The sequence below is a fragment of the Neofelis nebulosa genome, chromosome 2 (genome assembly GCF_028018385.1).
Source record: "Neofelis nebulosa isolate mNeoNeb1 chromosome 2, mNeoNeb1.pri, whole genome shotgun sequence".
NCBI classification, from domain to species: domain Eukaryota; kingdom Metazoa; phylum Chordata; class Mammalia; order Carnivora; family Felidae; genus Neofelis; species Neofelis nebulosa.
Window position 1 is genome coordinate 26333891 of NC_080783.1, and position 21867 is coordinate 26355757.

Here is a 21867-nt window from a genome sequence, read left to right on the forward strand (position 1 = left end):
ATCAAATGTCTATGGTGATAGTTCTCAGTAGGGGTATTTTTAATGGGAAAATTTCCCACATATCTCTGACATATTTCACTAGGCGAAACTCTTTGGTCCAAGTAATGAAAAATCACTGTCAAAAAAAAAAAGTCTTCTACTAAAAATGTTTTTTGTTCTTCAGGAAGTCACGTGTAACCTACGTGCTTTCACAAAATGGAAGGAGGGAAGCAAACATTTTCCTAAACGATATATAACTTTGATAGAACTTATAATAAACTTAGTTGGCAAAATGAGAGCCAACTACAAATTTCCACTGTTTTCTATACACCAGTTTATCTATCCTACTCTAAGCCCCACCTGCCTAAAATATCATCTCTGTTTTCATTTTTCTTTCTTTTCTCTTCTCATCTAAGAGTTTTAAATTTTCTGATCTCTAGGTTAGGCACCATCTAATTATTTTAAAGAAAGGTAAAAATTAACATAAGCAAATCCAACTCCTGCTAGCCTGTTCCTACAAACCTATTTGGTATTTTTCTTTCTCTCTCCATGGGACTGGTTTCCTACTTTGCTTTCAGTCTTTTAAAGATATATTTGAGGAGACATTTACTGTTGCCCGAAATAGTCCCTGAGATTCTGTTCAATATGTCTTTTTGATCCTTTAATTATATTTTTTGTTCTTTTTGGCAGCTTTTATAGATCTTCCAATCCTCTTTGTCACTACACATTACATTGTTACAAGGCTTCTGTTATTGCCTATAGTACCCTTTATATTCCACTTAACTACATGGGCCTCTGATGAGTTTAAAATGATGAGTGCCAACTGACTTATCTATGAATTGATAGAGGAACTCTGAACAAAGAGCTATTATTTGGAATCCCCTCTTCTAGCTAATAGTTCCCCAAATGCTATTTCATTCCAATGAGTCCAAAAGAAATCACCTTGTTACCATTATAAGATATTTTAGTAGCCTCAGTCCTAGTAGAAAGATGTCCGTAGCCTAGAAATCAGATGGTAACATTAAGTGATAATTTAAGTGCTTACTGCCAGAGCACTTTAATACTTTGAATGCTAAAAGTACAAAGGAAACCTTATTGAAGAGAAGCCTATACACTCATAGAATGTCAGTAATAGTAACCAAGTATAAATAAATATGAATTCTACTGAGCAAATGACCTCTATCACAACATGGTCTCTGTGTGTTTAATAAAAATGTATATGCCAATAATACCATTTAGACATTCCGTTCAAAACGTCATCGAGCTCCTACCATGTGCCAAGTCCTATCCTAGTCTCTGGAAATACATGGACAAATGTCCCCAGGCATCCCCTCTAACAAAAGGACTAGATATGTGCATGAATGCACTTCTTTCTACAAAGAAGAAACCTCAAAAAGAATAGCATTGAAGCACCTAGAGATACAAAGATACATAAAATATCCTTTCCTTCAGAAAATGTCTCTTTAATACAAGAATTCACCCTTCCTTTTCCATCTATGCTTTAAGTAATAAAAATTAAAATTTTACAGAGGTGCCTGGGTGGTTCAGACAGTTAAGCATACGACTATTTTTTTATTTTGAATGTTTATTTATTTTTGAGAGAGAGACAGAGAAACAGAGCACAAGCAGGTGAGGGGCAGAGAGAGAGAGGGAGACACAGAATCCAAAGCAGGCTCTAGGCTCTGAGCTGTCAGCACAGAGCCTGATGCAGGGCTCCAACTCACGAACCTGAGCCAAAGTCAGACGCTTAACCGACTGAGCCACCCACGTGCCCCAAGCATCTGAGTTGATTTTGGCTCAGGTCATGATCTCAGTTCATTTCGGCTCAGTTCATGAGATCCAGCCCTACTTTGGGTCCTGCACTGATGGCATGGAGCCTGCTTGAGATTCTTTCTTCCCTTTCTCTCTCTACCCTTCCTCCACTCTCTCTCTGTCTCTTGCTCACTTTCTCTCTCAAAATAAATAAATAAGCATTAAAAAAGTTAAAATTTTATGAAAGAAATTCATGTCAAAGTTTGAATTTAAAGTCCAAAATTTAAGGACTCCTTCAAGTCTGTTCAAACGTCATCCATGCTCTTGGCGAGACCTACCTTTACCGTTCTATTTAAAATTACAGTATAGCCCCAGTGCTCTGTTTAGTCTTTCCTTCCTTTATAGCAGTCATTACCTCCTAACATATTATCCAGCATCTTATTTATTATCTACTTCATCCCACTAGAAAACAAACTTCATGTGGACAGAGTATTAGGTCAGCTTCGTTCACTGGAAAGAAGTAGCCAACATCATTTAGTAGTTGATCTAAAGCCAACATCAGTGCCTGGCACAGAGTAGACAACTGTTTAATTTTTGTTGCATGAATAAAGACTCACTGAGCATAAATCTGAAGAAAATAACATAATAAAATATTGGAAGTCATTACCATTATCATCATTATTATTCAGTTTTTAGTTTGTTCAAGGTATGAATTTAAAAACAAGCAAGCACTTGTTTTGAGTAGCCTTTTCAATATGCTTAACTAAGAATGCTTTTCTATAACACCTATAGTCTCATAATGTGGAGATATTCTATATGCTAACTAAATAGAATTTAAATAAAAACTTGAAACAACAAAAAAATAATGTGGAGATATGGTGTTGGGAAAGAGATGTGAGTGGCGTTGAGGGAAAAGAGGGTGAGGAAGGGAAAAGTCAGTGGCTAGTTATGCCAGGATAAGCATGCTGAGTATGTGGTATATAAGTGTACAAACCCATGTTGTGCTAAGACAAATATCATGATAATTCAAAACAAAAGATCATTTGTATCAATTTACTAGGCATTTCACATGAAAGAGGCTGAAAGCGCTTGAACTACTTAACAAACTGTTTCATTCCCTATTTCACTTTGTAAATATAGACACAGAATGAGAAAACTCTCCTTACCTAGTATATTCTACAATATTGGTGGTATGGGAAGAAAATACTGTTTTATTCTATTTAACTTTAGGATAATTTGTACAAGTGAATCTTGAAGAAAAATTATTTTATGTTTCTCATATTATTCTCAGATATTAAAATATGAATTTGCTGAAGCAAATTCAAGCAAAAGGTCTAAGGTGAACTCAAAGGGATCAAAAGTTATTTTGAACACTGAAAACTATTTACTCCTTGATCACCAAAATTAGTTGAATAAACATGTATTATTATCCACCTTGCTCAATTAGAAATTGAAGTCTAACTTGCTCTTGCCTCTTTGTTAATCATTGTAGAGCAATACAAGCAAGCAATAAATTCTAAAGCGAGTTGAATCTGACCCTGTTTGGTGGAATTGTGAAGGATTTTAGTTTGGTTTGCTCTCACCAGACATGGGAAACAACGATTATCCTTCCAAATGTGAATACTTATATGAGCATTAATTGCAGATGGCTACTTTGGATTTTTCCATGTTTTTCTTTTTTCTTGTTGTTGTTGTTGACCTGGGGTGAACAATTCTCAATTCTTTTCGCATGACTTTACAGTTCTTCATTTTCCTTTTTCCCCTCTTGGTCTTTAACTAATATTCCAATAACTTTTCTAGTAAAACCTTCATGAAAATTAAATTCCATGTGTGAAAGGATCCACTTGGTGGCTTAATGTTAATTGAGTACTCATTTTCATTATACTGTAATTCTTCATCACTAATTAAATGCATATGAAATTACAATAATATTCTTCAAATCTCAAGATCATAGCCAGCAAAAAAACTTAACTTTTAGTTTACTATCTAATTTTAGATTTAAGTACCTCAAAGTCAAATGACTAGTTAAATGTTGTTGTTACAAACTTTTACTTATGTTGACTCAACCAAATTCACAATAAATTTCTGAAATATAACAAAGTTTTGGGTTTTATCTGTACCAGTCTTCAGCTTAACAGTTAAGAGATATTTAAACTGCTTTGGTTAATCGAATGTAAATCAATCCTTTTTCTCCACTCAATGTCATTTATCAACCCAACTAAAGGTATAGTCCTTTAGCCTACTAAAGGTAACAAGGAGAGAAACCTTAGAACAAGGGACAGCAGAATAAGAAGCATCTATCTGGGACTCTCATTTCAATAAGGTCAGTCACATTGGGTTTGGCAAATGCTTAGATCACAGATTTTGAAAGACAAAATAACTATCCATTATAAATATATGAATACATATAGGCATTTCAGGATAAGAGTAGAGTATAATTTTCCATTCAACCAGGAGAGGAATTATTTTAAGTATAGAGAGGACAGACTTTAGGGAAAAAAAATTCATAGACTATGGTCAATCACTTCCTCTACCCTGGCCCCATCCATTCCAGTCCATGCACAGCCATTAGGGACTGTTTAAAATTGTGCTCAGTGTAAGGGAAGGAGAGGTAATATAAATATAAATGAGGTTGGGTTGGAGAGAGAAATTTTGACCATCTCTCCCACCTTTCACCATTTGGCTTTCTCTTTCCCTCCCTATACCCTTCCTGGTAAAATATGGATTTCACTGTTTTTATTTATTTGTTTGTTTTGTTTTTGCTTTTTGTTCACTTAATTTGGGTTTGGGGTTTTGTAAATGTGAATAATTGTTGTGTGTTAAAGGTCGGTTCCACAGATGCCTTTGGAGACTGTCAGAAAACCAAGCCTTGAAGAGCCATCGTGATTCAGGTATGCCCAATTTCTCACCCTTATCTGTGCACTCTCTTTTTCCTATTTACCCAAATTCCACCACTTGTTAGAAACCCAAGCTTGATCATCTTTGTGCATTAACCAAACAAGCAATGGAAAACCTGTGCCTTCCCAAATTAAGACTAAACAAAAATTGGCACTTATAATTTACTGTCCCATATCCAAGTATATGACTAATTTCCCCAATAAGATTATAGGCAATACCAGACAACATCAAGGATAGAGAGCCTGCTTTATCTGTCCAACATAGCATCACCAGCATATAATACAATGCCTGGCACATAGTGGATGATTGGAGAAACCATTTTATACCTCTCTGAATTCGTACCATGGCCCATGAAGTTAACTTTCAGAGACTTTGGAAAGGTCATTTAACCCTGAGTCTACAAGGGAGAATTAGAAGGAATGATTGATGATTTTGCGAAATGGAATTGAGCAAGACTTGCTCAGCCCTTCTTAAGTTTCTTTTCAAAAAAGCCTGTTCTCAGTTGTACATCAAGGTGGGAGAGCTGCAGTTGTAAGTGAATATGTTTGACTCAGGGACTAGGAGGTCTGAGAAGTCTGGTTACAGATCTAGGCCCTGTTTTCTTTTTTTTATTTTTTTTATTTTATTTTATTTTTTTTTTCCAACATTTTTTATTTATTTTTGGGACAGAGAGAGACAGAGCATGAACGGGGGAGGGGCAGAGAGAGAGGGAGACACAGAATCGGAAACAGGCTCCAGGCTCCGAGCCATCAGCCCAGAGCCTGACGCGGGGCTCGAACTCACGGACCGCGAGATCGTGACCTGGCTGAAGTCGGACGCTTAACCGACTGCGCCACCCAGGCGCCCCTAGGCCCTGTTTTCTAAACAGCTTTAACAGTAATAAAGCTGATATTCAGATTGCTACCTGTTTGAATACTGTGTCTTATTTCTGTATTGATTCTAAATATAGAGGTTGAGAGAAGATATCATTATCACCCCTAAAACCTTACCAGTAGTAAATACCTAGCAAATACTGATCAGTTGAATGAATGAATGAATTAATGAATGAATGAAAAGCTATCACCTGGCAAAGATGCTACCTAGTTGTATTTTTGTTTCTCTGTAACATAATTGGCTTGCAAATCGCACTCCTGCTTTGCTCCAGTCATATTTTAACTATTCCTCTTAGGCACTGCTCACAAAGGTAAGAAGCAATGGGCAATGTACAGCTGTCTTTAATTCCATGTGATTTATTTCCTGGGAGACTAGTTAAGGGAATAAAGAACACCTGCCTTCATAGTATTTTTCTCTTCCATATTCTACCAACTAGAGATGTAAATGGGTATAGCAATTCCTCTTTATAAAGCTATTAAATCATAATTAAGCTTTATTCACACTTCAGTAAAATTACTTTAGTCAGATAATCTACTAACTCTTTAGCAGTTAACCAGTAAATGATTAAATAATGAATTCAGTAAAACAGAAAAAAATGTAAGCATACACTCCCTTCTACACCCATCTTCCTATTGTTTCCTTTAATACTGAAAATTATAAACTTTAATACTGAAAATAATAAACATCTATTTTTTTTTCATTTTATACTTGATATATTTTTGCTTTAATTCACATTGTGAATTGTTATTTCATGTGTCTTATTTTTGTTGATCTCCTTTATAAAATGTAGATTTCTAATTCAAAATTTTTCTGGTAATGGTTCGTTTTACATGTCTTTCAGATCCAAAGATATTAAGTCTAATAGTAAGATGCTGGCGTTTCAGTGTCTCTCTCTTTGGCATCTTTTTCTAACATCCCTTGGGAGTAACAACTTTCAAATCACATCTGGTCTTACAGGCTAGATAATAAACTTACTTAAATAATTACTACTGCAATGAAAAATAATTCTGCCATTAATTAGAATGCAGAATGATGCAGCCACTATGGAAAATAGTATGGAAATTTTTCCAAAAAGTTCAAACTGGGCTACTATAAAATCCAGCAATCCTACCTCAGAATATTTACCCAAAGAATTGAAATCAGGATCTCAAAGAGATATTAGCACCTCATGTTCATTGCAGCACTATCCACAGTAGCCAAGATATGGAAGAAACCTAAGTATACATCAACAGATGAGTAGATAAAGAAAATGCAGCATATACATACAATGAAATATTACTCATCTTTAAAAAAAGGAAGGAAATCCTGTCATAGATGGCAACATGGATAGACCTGGAGGAGAGTATGTTAAGTGAAATAAACCAGTCACAGAAAGACAAATACTGTATAATTCCACCTATACAAGATATTTGAAATAATCAAACCCAAAGAATCAGAAAGTCCCTTTTCAGGGGCTGGGGGAAGGGGGAAATGGGAGTTACTATTCAACAGACAAATGTTGAACAAAGTCTTAAATGTTTAAGATGAATAAGTTCTAATGATCTGCTGTACATTATCCCTAAAACTGTATTGTACAGTTAAAAATTTGTTAAGGGGCACCTGGGTGGCTCAGTCAGTTAAGTGTCCAACTCTTGATCTTGGCTCAGGTCATGTTCTCAGGGTTGTGAGATCTAGCCCCACGTCGGGTTCTGCCCTGACAGTGAGGAGCCTCCTTAGGATTCTCTGTCTCTCCCTCTTTGTCTGCCCCTTCCCTGTTAGCACTCTCTCTCTCTCAAAATAAATAAATAAACATTAAAAAAAAATCTGTTAAGAGGATGGATCTCATATTTGGCACTCTAACTACAAAAAATAATAAAATAAAATAAAATACTTCCACCACATCACATAGTATCTGATAATTCAAAATGACTATTAATAGCTCAGAGGTAGCCATCTATTTGCCTCTATAGTTAATTCCACATTACATCATATTTTGTCACCACCCAAGAGAAAATCCTTGTCATCATTTTCTATTACCTCCCAATTGTTCCCCCTGCTTCCAAACTCTGCCTGCTTCTACCTGTCTCATGCAGTGCCCTTAAGGCTATCTTTCGTAAACATCTATTACATAGCACTAATCTTCAAACTCCGCAATAAACATTCAGAGTCCCCTCACCTGGCCCGTTCTCTATATGTAATCCCTTAGACTCCCCAACTCTCTAGACTTTTATGCACAAATGTCTTCCTCCCTGTCTGCTTACACCCTGCTTATCCTCCTAGTCTTGCTCATGATATGCCCTCAAAGATCCAAGTCAGAATTAACCACTGATTTACCTGTGCTCTCACTGCATGCATGTGTACTGTTTGGATGTTACCTTTTGCTTTAATTGCTTAAGTTACTCTTCCACCCTGCCAGATCATGACTTCTTGGATGGAAAAACCCGATGCCTAATTCAATTTTGTATCCTCACAGAAATAGCTCACCATTGTTCACACAATAAGGTAGTCTCTACATACTTGGGGAATGCACAGAAATATGGCCATTGTGTGATGTTAGGATGTTGTTCTTATGCTGGTATCATGAGTTTTCAAAACAATTCTTTGAGGCCCACAGGCTACTGTGTCTTGTCTGCTTTTTTTTTTCTTTTTTTACTTGGAATAAAGACGGATGTCCCCATAGGGATAGTTCGTGCTAAAGGGTGGAAGATGAAAATAAAGAATGAGTTGGGACTCAAGAGCAACACTTGCCTCATAAGCATCCTTAGGTTTCAATACCAACTAGGTGTGTCATACAGCTAATGTCTTCAGAAGATTCTAGAAGATGCTTTCTAATCTTCACTCTTTGGGCTTCCTAATGGGTTGCTTCTATTATTAATATCAATCTTATGTTGAAATAAATCTACTCCTCCACTACTGGGGACAAGGACTAAAGTACATGCAGCATACACAGTCCAATTATTCTTTTTCCCTTTACTTGTCACTTAAAATTCTTGTCAAATTTTACTATATGTCATTAGCAAATTCATTTAATTCACTAATGCAGTTTCAAAATATTGCATTCCTATACCAAATCCCCAAATAGTTTACAACTAATAATCAGTCTGTTTTTATCCACCTCTGAAAAATACTAAGGCTGCCATATTTTTATTGATATTGTTGCAGACGTTACATTTAGTGCTAGTACATACTTGGCGCTCAATAACAATGTTAACTAATTTTGAGAATAATAACTAAAGATGACACATATACTTCAATTTTTCTCTACTTTGAGTCCATGTGTTAAAGTACCTCCCATTTTGTTTTCTTTCTATTATAATTCTGGAATAATCCTTATATTTGAAAAAATAAAGCATTAACATGCCTCAAGCATGCCGTATAGAAGTAGGTCAACCTGTCATGATCCTGTTTCTATCTTTTGGCCTTACTTTAATGAAACCCTGTTAAGGCATAAACTGATGGCATATATAGTTATTTATGCTTATTAAAGTCTATATGCAATTTCACCAAAAAATTGCATATATAGACTTGAATGATAAATGTCTACTGTTCTGAGAAAGACATCTTATTTCAAATAGAATTATGAAGCTAAGTTGGAAAAATAGGATTTGGGAGCACATTGACATCACTGAGAACTCCACCTTGACCCCCTCCCGAAGGCCTCATTAATAATAGTTAACATGATGTGTTTGGCACTGTTTCTAAAGTTATCAATGTATTTTCTCATCTAATCCTCACAAAAAAAAAAAACAAAAACAAAAACAAAAAACAATGAGGTAGGTAATGTTAAGATCTCCATTTTATAGAAGAGCTAACTGAGGCTTGGAGGGGTCAAGATCATTCCACTAGTAAATGAAAAAGCAGCGGTTTCTTTTTTTTTTTTTTAATTTTTTTTTTCAACGTTTTTTATTTATTTTTGGGACAGAGAGAGACAGAGCATGAACGGGGGAGGGGCAGAGAGAGAGGGAGACACAGAATCGGAAACAGGCTCCAGGCTCCGAGCCATCAGCCCAGAGCCTGACGCGGGGCTCGAACTCACGGACTGCGAGATCGTGACCTGGCTGAAGTCGGACGCTTAACCGACTGCGCCACCCAGGCGCCCCGAAAAAGCAGCGGTTTCTGAACGTAATCAGTGTGTTTTATAATCCACAGCCTTCTACCATTTTATCATATCCCTCTGCTTAAAGCCAAGTAGAAAATTTCAGCTTAAACTGAGTTATGTATTACCCCTTTTTCTTTTTCTAAGCTTACTTCTACTTCTTCTTTCCAATTTTTTTAAATGGGGAAAAGACACAATTCAATTATGAACTCACTTGAATTTATTTTTGAGAGCTTTGTTTCAAAACTGCCTTGGATGAACCACAACACACCCAAGTCAACTAAGAATTAAGTCTGAAAATCTGTAAATCTGTAAACTGTCAAAGTGAAATGTCAAGACATCAGCTATATCCTGTAATCGCAGGAGAACCAGAATACTTTGAGAACGTTTTACACTGAATTCCAGGCCCTTGAGTCCTCAAGTTCTCAAGACTGTTAGGACTATACATGCTGTAAACATGGAGATGCATCCCTTAGTCCCCCTTCACGAAGGACATGCTGCCCTGCTGCAAGGAGTGAGGTCAGTGGACAATCATCAGCTGTGAGATCCTTCAGGGTCTCCCTGAACTGCAGAGAGCTTCCTTGCAACATGCCTTGCATGGAGAGCCCCGTGCCCACACTGGTCACTGAGCCAGGCGGGGATTTGAAGGCCAAGGCCCAACACAGGAAACTCTGATGGGCAAGCGCTTTCTGTCAGGTTGACCTAGGCTCTGTCAAACCTGTATCACAGTTTACTTCTCTGCTCAACTCTTTCTCCTAATAAATATCTGGCTCCCTAAATAACATTTCAGTGTCTTCTTCTGGAGAACCTAACTCATTACAGACACTTAAGCCAAATGAGTCTAGATAAGAATTCAAAGGCTTTGGGGAGTCTCAAGAAATAAAGATTTACTTTTTCTGGGTTCTAACCCGGAAACTACTAGATAAATATGAAACATTGCAAGACACCTGAATGGTTTCCTTTCTGCATGTATCCCTAAAATGTAAGAATTAGCCTAGATTTCAAGTGAATTTGACACTTGAAAGACACTTAAAGTTCAGTCAAGTTTCTTAGGCCAAGGCTAATGGTACCCCTAAGTTGCTCAATGTCCAGGGCTGGACATTCACTTTTGGGGTGCCACTAAGTGCAAGTTCAACATGCAGCTGCCTAAAATAAAATTCATACACACATACATGTACACATACACTTCCCTCAACCTTCTAAAGATCTCTTGATTAACCTTGAACCAATTGTGTCTGCAATTAATAACATTATCTCCACCTCTTCAAAGTTATATTTTTCTCCTATCCATGTAATTATGTTTACAAAACACACAAATAAGCCCCACCTCACCAAAGGGTTTGTAGCCAATGTGGATAGCAAGAAATATGCATTACAACTAGTTCATACTCATAGTTTGATTTGTTTTAGTGTGGAGCATACAAATATTGTGGTCTGGTGCCAGATAGATTATAAAATAAGTGGTCAAAATTATGTGTCTTTGTGACTTTATATGATTTTGAAGGATAAAGACTGAAATTAGTAGTCCCCAAATCCAGTTAATACTAAATATTACTTTTGTCTGCAAATGTATAGGAGGAACATCCATAAGAGTGTAGACTTTCCCACACATCTCAATATGCTAAAATGGAATTTTCCTGTGTATATGTAATTACCCCATTTTTAATCTTTTATTTTACAATTGTATTTTTCTCTAAATTACATAAATCTCTCTTGTTTTAAGTTGATTTATTGATTTTGAGAGAAAGAGAGAAAGCCAGTGAGAGTAGGGGAGGGGCAGAGAAAGAGGGAGAGAGAGAATCCCAAGCAGGCTCCACACTCTCAGCACAAAGTCCTACACAGGGCTCAGTTCCATGAAACAGTGAGATCATGACCTAAGCCAAAATCAAAAGCTGGACGCTTAACTGACTGAGCCACGCAGGTGCCCCTGAATTACATAAATTTCTACATGATACTTACTCTTATATTATTTTTTAAATGGAACTTTTAATAAACTGCACAAACTCTGGGTGTCATGCTTTCTAATATTTATAAAACCTGAGGATTCTTTCACAAATTGTAGGTAATTTCTGATGAAAATACATTTTTGTGAGGGAGCTTGCATAGAAGTAGAAATTGCAACAAATTCTCTGTTTGTTGGTTTTTCTTCCAAGGAGGCTGATATTGTTGCTTTATCATATCATAAGATGTTTGGTTTTTGTTTTTTTAATGATCTCAAAACTGTGATTCTGTAAGCACATGTGACAGTTCCTCTGAACATTTCATCTCTTTAGGGCTTTTGATTTTTTCCTTAAAATCAAAATTCATTGTAAATCTACATTTAGGAGTCTATTTTGATTTCCTGGTAAGATGACCAAAATTTTATACCCTAATACTCTTCGTTTGAAATGTGGTTTAAAAGGGTTGATGATTCAAAGCATTTTCCAAGATAAGAACAATGCAACAACTGTTAATTCGAGTCACACAGCTAAATTCTCCTTCAAAAAGGTTTGAAAATGTGTCCCTGGTGCTATGCTCAACTGATTTAGAGGGCTGAGGCATAGGAAGTAACAGTCAAAATTCAGGCATAATTTATAATTTAACCTATAAAAGTTTTAAAAGAGTCCAGTGTTCGTCGCTGTTGTAGGCTTTTCCTTTGTATTCAGTATCATGTTATTAAAAGTCATCCAGTCATTGTTCCTTAATCATTCCACATCCTAACATCATTCTGGGCTAATTTTGAAGATATTGGTCTTTTACTTTGAGGCATTTTTCTTTGGATCTATTAGTTTGAGACAGTGGAAACCAGTCAAAATGAGACGTTTCTTGAAGTCTAAAATTGCTAATGGTAAACACCTATCACATTAGATTTCTGCATACGTGAAGCTTACAAGACTATATGAGAAAAACAAATTGAAAACTGAAAAATAGCATGTTTTGTTATAATACATGACAATACTTTGGTTGAAGTGGAAGAAATATGTCAACTATAAATGGCATTGCCCTATTTGCAGAAATATTTGTAGAATTATTAATGGCTATATAAAGCAAAAATCCTTACTAATTCTTCACTTAAACAATCTGCTCTCAAAATGCAACCAAAAAAAGGAGAACAAAGGAGAGAAAAATATATATATTTCATTTTATGTCAAGACAAAGTGCATATATAAATGGGCTCTTGAGTAAGCCATAACATTACAGCAGGAGATATGATTTAGAGTATTCCAAAGCCAGGTTAAACAACTAACTATGGCTTCAAGTATATAAGTAGAATAAACAAAATGCCAAATTAAAAAAAAATCCATATGGTGTTTGGGCCTAATTAAAATTCTAACCAGATTTGCTATAGGTATATTTCACTTGATGTACAAAACAGGCATCCATGTGTCCTTGTGTTAACTCCAGCACTTACACATCCTTGAAATGGGAATAATTACATTGTTTCTTCTCCTGGGTGTGAGAACTTACCAGTAAAATATTCTGGACACAAAGCCTCAAGCTAATTTAGCAACAACTCCCATAAAAAATTTGAATATATAACATTATAGCTGCAATAATCCCCTTAAGCTAGTAATAGAAATGAAAATGATTTACTCTGGGAATCTGACTGTATTGCTTTAAATCATTTGTCTATGAAATTATTTGTGTATCAAAAAAAGTAGGAGCCCCATGTGTTTATTTCCATTTTTACCAAAGCCTAGAGCCATATAACACATTTGATTTCTGGCTCACCTGATTATTTTACATCGATACTCATCCTCTCAAGAAATAAAATACACCTGAACCAAGCTTGGGAAAGGAAGAAGTTTAAAACTAGAATTTATTTCAATGTATTATTGCATAGATAATATGGTAAGAGTCAAAATCTTAAAGTGTTCTTTATTGGTAATTTAAATCTTATTTTTCATTCTTAGAATTGTACTATCAAAATGTAGATACTTAAAATTCAGAATGAAGGCACAATTTCTATGTGTGGAATAGTTAATGAGACTTCTCTGCAGTTATGCCTACCACTTCAACAATTAAAAGTACTGTAACAGTGGTAATCAATCAATTACAACATCCTAAGTTAATATTAGGTTATCTGCCTTTGGTTAAACATAAGCTAATGTTGGTGGCGGGGGGGAATCACAAGGTTAATTTACTTGAACACTTCTCTGTTCTAGACATTTGTAAACAAATGAGTCAGATTCAAAAGTAATTTTTATTCTAGTTATGTTTCTCATTTTAAATAAAAATATAGCATTTAGAAAAATTCCATTACAAAATATGTTCATAAAATGTAGGTTTATTAACAAGCACCTTAATGAGCATCTTTTATGTGGTAAAATTGTTCTGAATCCAGAAGGGGTTCCCAATATTGTAAGCTAATTTTTACTTTATGTAATACATTAATATGCTTTTACATTTAGTTCTAAATCATAGATAAAACTTATTCAGTAAAAGTCTTAGTGATACATCCACCCAATTGATTGAAGTTAGAACTTTACGTTAGCCAATAATCTCCCTGTGAACTATAAAAGATTGATACGTTGCATTTAGTAAGTTCACAAAAAAAGAAAAAGAACAGAGAGGCCTTAAAAATATTTTTATGAGTTGAATTCATTTAGACCAAATGAAAAAAATCAAGTGTAAACCAGGAGTTTTGAGGAGTCCAAAACCGAGTTTGATGCTGGCTTTTGTAGCTTTCTTCCAATTCTTGGTCACTATAAATACCCTAGAAAATACTAGTCACATCAAGGACATTCAGTCTTACGTAGTAAACTCCTGAAGCCTTGAAGTGGGGTCTGGCATGACCATTGCTTAAGAGATATTGAAAACTCCCTACTAAACCCCCAGCCTTTGGTACAAGTCAGAAATGTGAAGAAGGTTTAATGAAGATGGGAGGGCAAAGGAATGTTCTCTATTTCCACAATAACAGAACCTACATTCACTTCTACACCACAACTAATTCTGTTAAGCATGGTCAGGTGGAAACTCAAGTCTCCATCAGCCAGAAAAGGAAGCAGGAAGCCAAGACTAGTGCTATTTCTACAGACATTTCCCCCACCAGATTTCTTAGCTTCCTACCCAGGGTTGGGATGCAGATAAAGGAAATGAGGTGCCTATCGGGTAGCATGGAAGGAGGCACACCATGGCCCTGCTAGTGATGGCCTCCTTCCATGGGGCACCTTTGGTGTCTCACTTGCCTTATCCTCATCTAAGCCCGGTTTGGTACAGCTTTTTCGACAGTTTTATGGCAAGAAGCTCAAAATGACAAGGCACTATTGATGACCAACAAATGAATCTATACTTTAGAAGGGAGGGGGATATAAAAAATAGAGTACATAAACAAAAATGTTTAAAAGGGAAGTTATCTCCTAATTAAAGAAATATTGTCCACTTAAAATATATAAAGTTGTTTATCACCCAGACTAATTCTTCAACTATTCATCTGGGATTGAAACATACTCTATTATTTTGGGGAACCTGTGTGGCTCAGTAGGTTAAGCATCCGACGTAGGCTCAGGTCCTAATCTCACGGTTTGTGGGTTCGAGCCCTGCGTCGGGCTCTGTGCTGACAGCTCAGAGCCTCAGCACAGAGCCTGGAGCCTGCTTCAGATTCTGTGTCTCCCATTCTCTCTGCTCCTCTCCCATTCACGGTCTGTCTCTCTCTCAAAAACAAACATTAAAAAAAGAATTTTTTAAGTAAAAAAAATTTACAAAAAGAAACTCTATTATTTCAAAAATTTGCATCATCAGGGATGAAATCCAGCCCTAACACATATCTGTATGTAGTAAAAGTCTAATACAATAGTTATTCTTGACAGTGTATGATAACCCTATCCCTACCCCCATCTCTAATATGTACAAAGAGGTTCCAATATAATTACGAACCCGACTTCCTGGGAATGTCTTTAAAGCTACTACAATATAGCTAAATTATTCTAATTGTGGGACTTTTTGTAGTTGCCAATTTCTAATCAAATGACAATAGCTCCTCAAGATTGAGCTAAATAGGTAGTTTTATGTTGGAATCAGAATATAAAATCTTACAAAATGAAAACCATTGAAAGGGAATAATGACTCCTACGGCTCAATTGTATCTGAAGTACCAGAGAGAAGGACACTTGGACTGTTAGGTTCCTGGCTTAATTGTAACACAGGTCACCATTTTTAAAAACAAGTGGATTAATGTTAGAAGCGATACCTATTAAACACTTTTCTATTCATAGGGAACTTAACCTTTTCAATTAAATACATTTGATTTCCAAATTCATTTGCAAGTAAAAATAAAACTATTTAGTCTTGGTAACATTCCAAGACTTGTGAATTCAGAATTCTTTAATTTAGAAGTTTCTTGAAATCAGAGACTATCCACTTACCATCCATTTATTTCCACTTATTATTCTTCATATATATATTCCCAGGATAGAGGCTTTAAATAGGATATTAGAATGTACATCCTGACTTTTGGAATTGGATTCAAAATAGTGAAAAAAGATTATTTGCTTCATAGTTCTTGGTCTAATTTGCTATAAGCAATATCTTCATAGGGATATATTTAATATTAAGGCAAAGGTGAAAAAATCATCATTATAAATATTTGAGTATTTTCATCAGACATCTTGTCATTGCAATAATTTGTAGTCCATGAAAAACATGAAGCAACTCTAATCTGTCTAAATCTTTCTACTAAAATATAGAGGACAGAATTTTTTTTAAGCATCCACGGTTTGCTTTTACAGTATTTTATAGATTTTTAATCACTGATCATGTGTGATGGTCCCATGATCTTTTGAGTAAGTCAAGAAGTGTTTCTACACTACAGATAACAAAATTTGGGTTCAAAGAGGATAAGTGAATTAACCAAGTTCAGAATATTGATAAATGGACAAGAGGGGCTAGAATCCAGACCTTTGTATTCCCCATCCAGTGTGTTTTCCATAACACAACTACAACAGGCTGAATGTAAATAAGGAGCACTGAACATTTTCAATTCTATATTGTATATCCTTGATATCTAATTCCTTTGAATGTACAGCACCTTGAAATTCTTTCCTCTTCCCTGTAAGTGAAATACAGCTATGTCTATTGGCAAGGTACACTTTGTAAATATTGGCCACAAAACAAATATGCAAGGAAGGACCACATAAAAGTACAAGTGCGTCACTGCTGTCGTCAAACCCACTCTGTCACCAACGGGAGAAGAAAAGTGACCTCCTCAGACATTGAGAAGGCAACCAATTTATAGGGCAATGTTTATAGATCTGACCACAGGGTGTCCTCTACAATCCATTTACTAGCTATAACTAGCTATATTGCCACTAACCTTTAGTAACTATTCTCACTGCCCTTTACTGACCCTTATGTAACTACATCTTAGTAAATTTTGCTATCTTTTTTTTTTTTTAACATTTATTCACCTTTGAAAGAGAGAGAGAGAGAGAGACAGAGCATGAATGGAGGAGGGGCAGAGAGAGAGGGAGACACAGAATCTGAAGCAGGCTTCAGGCTCTGAGCTTTCAGCACAGAGCCCCAAGCGGGGCTCAAACCCACGAACCGTGAGATAATGACCTGAGCAAAGAGCGCCGCTTAACCAGGCGCCCCTAGTTTTGCTATCTTTAAAATATGATGTCCATTTGGGGCGCCTGGGTGGCTCAGTCGGTTAAGTGGCCCACTTCAGCTCGGGTCATGATCTTGCTGTCCGTGAGTTTGAGCCCCCCGTTGGGCTCTGTGCTGACAGCTTGGAGCCTGGAGCCTGCTTCTGTTTCTGTGTCTCCCTCTCTGTCTGCCCCTCCCCCATTCACGCTCTCTCTCTGCCTTTCAAAAATGAATAAATGTTCGAAGAAAATTTTAAATATGATGTCCATCTAAAAAAGAGTAAAGTTGGATACAACGTTTTTTTAACACTTATTTATTTTTGAGAGAAAGAGACAGAAAGAGCATGAGAGGGGGAGGGGCAGACAGAGAGGGAGAGCAAGGATTCTAAGCAGGCTCCATGCTGTCAGCACAGAGCCCGATGGGGGGCTCGAACTTAGAACTGTGAAACTAATAACCTTAGTCAGTTGGACGCTCAACTGACTAAGCCATCCAAGCACCCCTGGATATAACTTTTTAAGAGAGCAGAGTTTTAAAAGTGAAGGCAGGAAGAAAGATAGGTAGAGGAGTGTTTCAAAATAAGTGAATAAAACACAAGCCCCCTTGGACTGCTGTACAGAATTTTAATTTACTATCGTGAAGTTCAAGAACTTCTATTTCTCATGCCTGGCTTTCCTCCAAAACTCTGGCCAGTAATGATTGAGTGTGAGTAATGACTTTCACATCATGAAATGATGGCTTATTCCTGCCACAAATTTGTCATTCTTAGTTGTGAACTTTGGCAGACCTTTAAAACAGATCTGCCACCGTGAGCTAGAAGAACTACTTTCACTGTAGTCTATCCACATAATTAAATCATTTTGTTGTGGCTGTAGTTGTGGGCATATAGAGCACTTATTAAGATCACGCAGAACTGGCTTCTAATCTCAATCATATCTATGCTATTTTAAGTAGTCGTTCAATTTCTCTGTTTCTTGTGTCTGACGGAGATACGCCTATCCTTGCCTACCTGTTTTTGTAAGAAGAAAAAGATATTCTAAGCGACACAACTTTGTAGTCTTAGAAGACACATCTAACTGTAAATGGTATTATTTTCATTACTATCTGTTCTCTCTGCAGTGATATATGAGTACCCTTGAGATATTACTAACACTGAGCTAAAACCAATATTTGCTCTCAGAGTTTTTATCTAGTGACTGCATCTTTGATGATGGTTTAGAACATATCTCCTTTTTGGCTCTCTTGTTGCAATTAAGCCAAGTCTAAGAAAATGGTTGTTTCTGGGTTTCTTAATTTAAAATGGTAGTTTCTGGTACTTTCTCCTGAGATCTTGTGTTCTCTCTGTCTCTCTCTCTGTCTCTGTCTCTCTCTCTCCTTCCCTCCCTCTCACTTTCTCCTTTCTTTCTCTCTCCCTCCCCCTCCTCACTCCTCACCTCTGTCTCTGTCTCCTTCTCCCTTTCCTTTTACTCCTTTCTTTCCCCACCCTGTCACCAGAGGCTACAAGTATCTACAGGCACCTCCTGGCCCTACAGATGTCACTCAGGGCTAAAATCCTATTCAAACCTGACTGGAGTAATCTAAGCAGTAGAAGCTGTGGAAGCTTTTGAAGGATTTTTAGGCAACCCAGTGAGTGTGCAAAGTAGTAGCAGAAAACACTCAAAACTATTAGAGCCTATTTTTACCTCAACAGATAGAGGTTGTTTTGTATTGTTTTGTTTTCTACCTCACTTTTTATAGCTCTTACTACTCAAAAAGCAATCTATTTAAGGCTACTGTGATCACTTAAACTTTATATTCACTAAAAATGATTTTCATTGGCAAAGTTCCCATAGAGTAATTTCAGACTTCTCTGGTAATAAATGCCTTCATAAAATTATAGGAAGGAACAGAAGTTCCTGCTGGAATTTCATGATCCAATGGTGGGGGTGGGGAAGAACACTTAAGGTTCTCTTCCTGGACCTGCTCCTCAGTTATAGATACATTCATAGAGAGAAAATTATCAGCTGCTAATTGTTTCAATGCCTTAATCTGCAAAATAAAAACAATAAATTTGGACTTCTAAAAGAAGGACTAAGCAGGAAAAGGAAAAAAAGGCAATGTCTACATTGTGATTAACAAATATCAGAATTATGTAGATATCATCCTTCCAATTTTTTTCCCTAAAAAATGACATTTCAGAAGAGAAAACTTTATAGTGGGCCAATGAAGAAGAGCTTACCACATTACCTACTATGATGTGGTTCATGAACATATAAGCAACCTCACTCTTGAACCAAATTGTGTGTGGTAGTGTCTGGGCACAGCAGAGCCCTGATAGCATTTAAAAATAATTGCTTTCTAAGCAGAACGCTTACATGTTACATATTCACAGGGATTGTGACCTTTCTTTACGCTGGGTGCAAGTTGCCGTAATTTTACTCAGAGCAGTTGAAAAGGAACATTTACTAAACCAGTAGGTTCAACACTAAAGCCAATACTAATAAATTAGCACTTCAGAATGGCACACAAATCTGTATTTGCTTCCTAAGTGACACCTTTGCCTCATGCTAAACTATACCCCCTACGATTTTATCAGAAATAAGAAGTAGGAGACTGTTACCTTGACAGAAAGGAGTCTGATGCCAGCTCTTGAAAATTTCCATTGATGGTGCGCAGGCGCATTGGTAAAGCCAAAACTTGTCTTCAGGGTCTTCACCACTTTGCAAGCTGTCAAAATCCTCGTCATTTTGAAGATGTTGATTTGTGACTAAAATTAAATAAAATTACCTATATTTATGAGAATTTTGTTAGAAGATTTTTTTTAATTAATGCGAAAGAAAGATGGGGGGTGCAGTCTGGTGTTTAAGGCTGACTGCACAGCAATCTTTGAATTTCCATTCATTCTGTCATTAAATATCTTCAGCCACTGCTCCTCCTTCTCTTAACCCCTCCTCCTGAGGTAATGTCCGGAGATGTTCCATGGACATGTAATACAAATTACAAAACATCAAACACTACCTTCTCCTGCTGAGATAATGCTAGTGTTGTAGAAAACCAGTCATCCATCAAAGGAACTGCTTATGCAGCTGAATAGAATGACCTAGCCACAGTGGATAACCTTAGGAATCTCACCCTAAAGAGCAATAACTTTATAATAATGCCAGAGATCAAAGGCTTTTACTGATGTTAGATGTGATGCCTAGTTTGCCTCTAAAGAGATTTTGGATTCCCAAAGAAACCTGAAGAATTGCCATTTTCAGCTTAGAAAAAAAGATGGGTATGCAACCACATGTAGTAAAAATGACATCACAATAAACCTTTCTGCATAAATGTAGATTGTTCTTTTTTTTTTGAGTTAATAAAGTAGTATATTACATTCTTACTATTGCATTGTTTTGTATTTTACATTTTATTTATTTTTTTTAACGTTTATTTATTTTTGAGACAGAGAGAGATAGAGCATGAACGGGGGAGGGTCAGAGAGAGAGGGAGACACAGAATCTGAAATAGGCTCCAGGCTCTGAGCTGTCAGCACAGAGCCCGACGCGGGGCTTGAACCCACGAACTGTAAGATCGTGACCTGAGCTGAAGTCGGACGCTTAGCTGACTGAGCCACCCAGGCGCCCCTGTATTTTACATTTTAAAACAATCGGTAATATTAACTAAGACGCAACCAGAGCAAAGTAGGCTATTTATATCTCTCTTAAGATTTGTAAGATTTATAAAAAGTGTCTGAAACAAGGGCAATCGTTGATTTTCACAGAAGAACTGGTCCTAAGCCAAGACTTTTTTTAGCTTTTAAAATGTTACATATAAAGTTCTCAAAACTTGAGCATGTGTGCTTCAACTAAGTCAAAATTGATTCCTGTAACCCTTCAATCCCATGTTTAATCAGGCAGGCAAAGGCTCTTGTAGGCTTGTGGAAGCTGTCAGGTAAGTCATTTGTCTGTGTGGATCAGGAAACACTGATGCATCATCTCTTGGTATCCTTGCAAAGGAGGCCAAGAAATGAAAGCTCCCTCCACATGCTTCCTGTAGTGGAAAAGATGACCCAGAATGGCACAGAGATTGTAAACTGCACGTACATAGGATGGGTGCTGGAAATGGAGGAGTGAGGATGACTTTATTTTTTAAAAAAAAGATACAAAGTTTAAGCTCAGTCTTCTGTCTTACTTAATGTATTTTGTATAAACATTTTCTGAAGCCAAAGTACTTCATGGTTTCTGGTGATAGAAAACTGAAAAAAATAGTCTCAATCTAGTGTATATAAGTAATTAATAGAATAGATAATGTTATGGTAGGATGTCCAAATGCAATGGAGAAAGAAAGACATAGAGAAGAGAGATAGAAAGAAAGAAAGAAAGAAAGAAAGAAAGAAAGAAAGAAAGAAAGAAAGAAAGAAAGAAAGAAAGAAGGAAGAGAGAGAAGAAAAGAAAAGAAAAGAGAAGAGAAGAGAAAAGAAAAGAAAAGAAAAGACTCTGAAAGAAAGAAAGAAAGAAAGAAAGAAAGAAAGAAAGAAAGAAAGAAAGAAAGAAAAAGGGAAGAGAGAGAAGAAAAGAAAAGAAAAGAAAAGAGAAGAGAAGAGAAAAGAAAAGAAAAGAAAAGAAAAGACTCCCTTGTGCATGTCCAGTAAAATTTAAGCCTAGGACTATGTTATCCTGAACTATGTTATCCTAAAGGATGCATAAGAGTTCACCAAATAGATGAAAGGGGTAAAAAAACAGAAAGAATGGCACAAGCAACAGCAGAGA

At 36.4% G+C, this 21867-nt stretch overlaps 1 protein-coding gene across 1 annotated transcript in view; it reads right to left on the reverse strand.

Moving 5' to 3' along the window:
- The window catches only part of CPS1 (carbamoyl-phosphate synthase 1), a 128847-nt gene extending 108843 nt beyond the window's left edge, over positions 1-20004 (reverse strand). The window contains exon 1 of the mRNA XM_058706225.1: positions 19737-20004. Within this exon, the coding sequence (XP_058562208.1) occupies positions 19737-19862 (126 nt within the window). The 5' untranslated portion in view covers positions 19863-20004. The remainder of the gene's footprint in view (positions 1-19736) is intronic.
- Positions 20005-21867: the final 1863 nt, after the last annotated feature.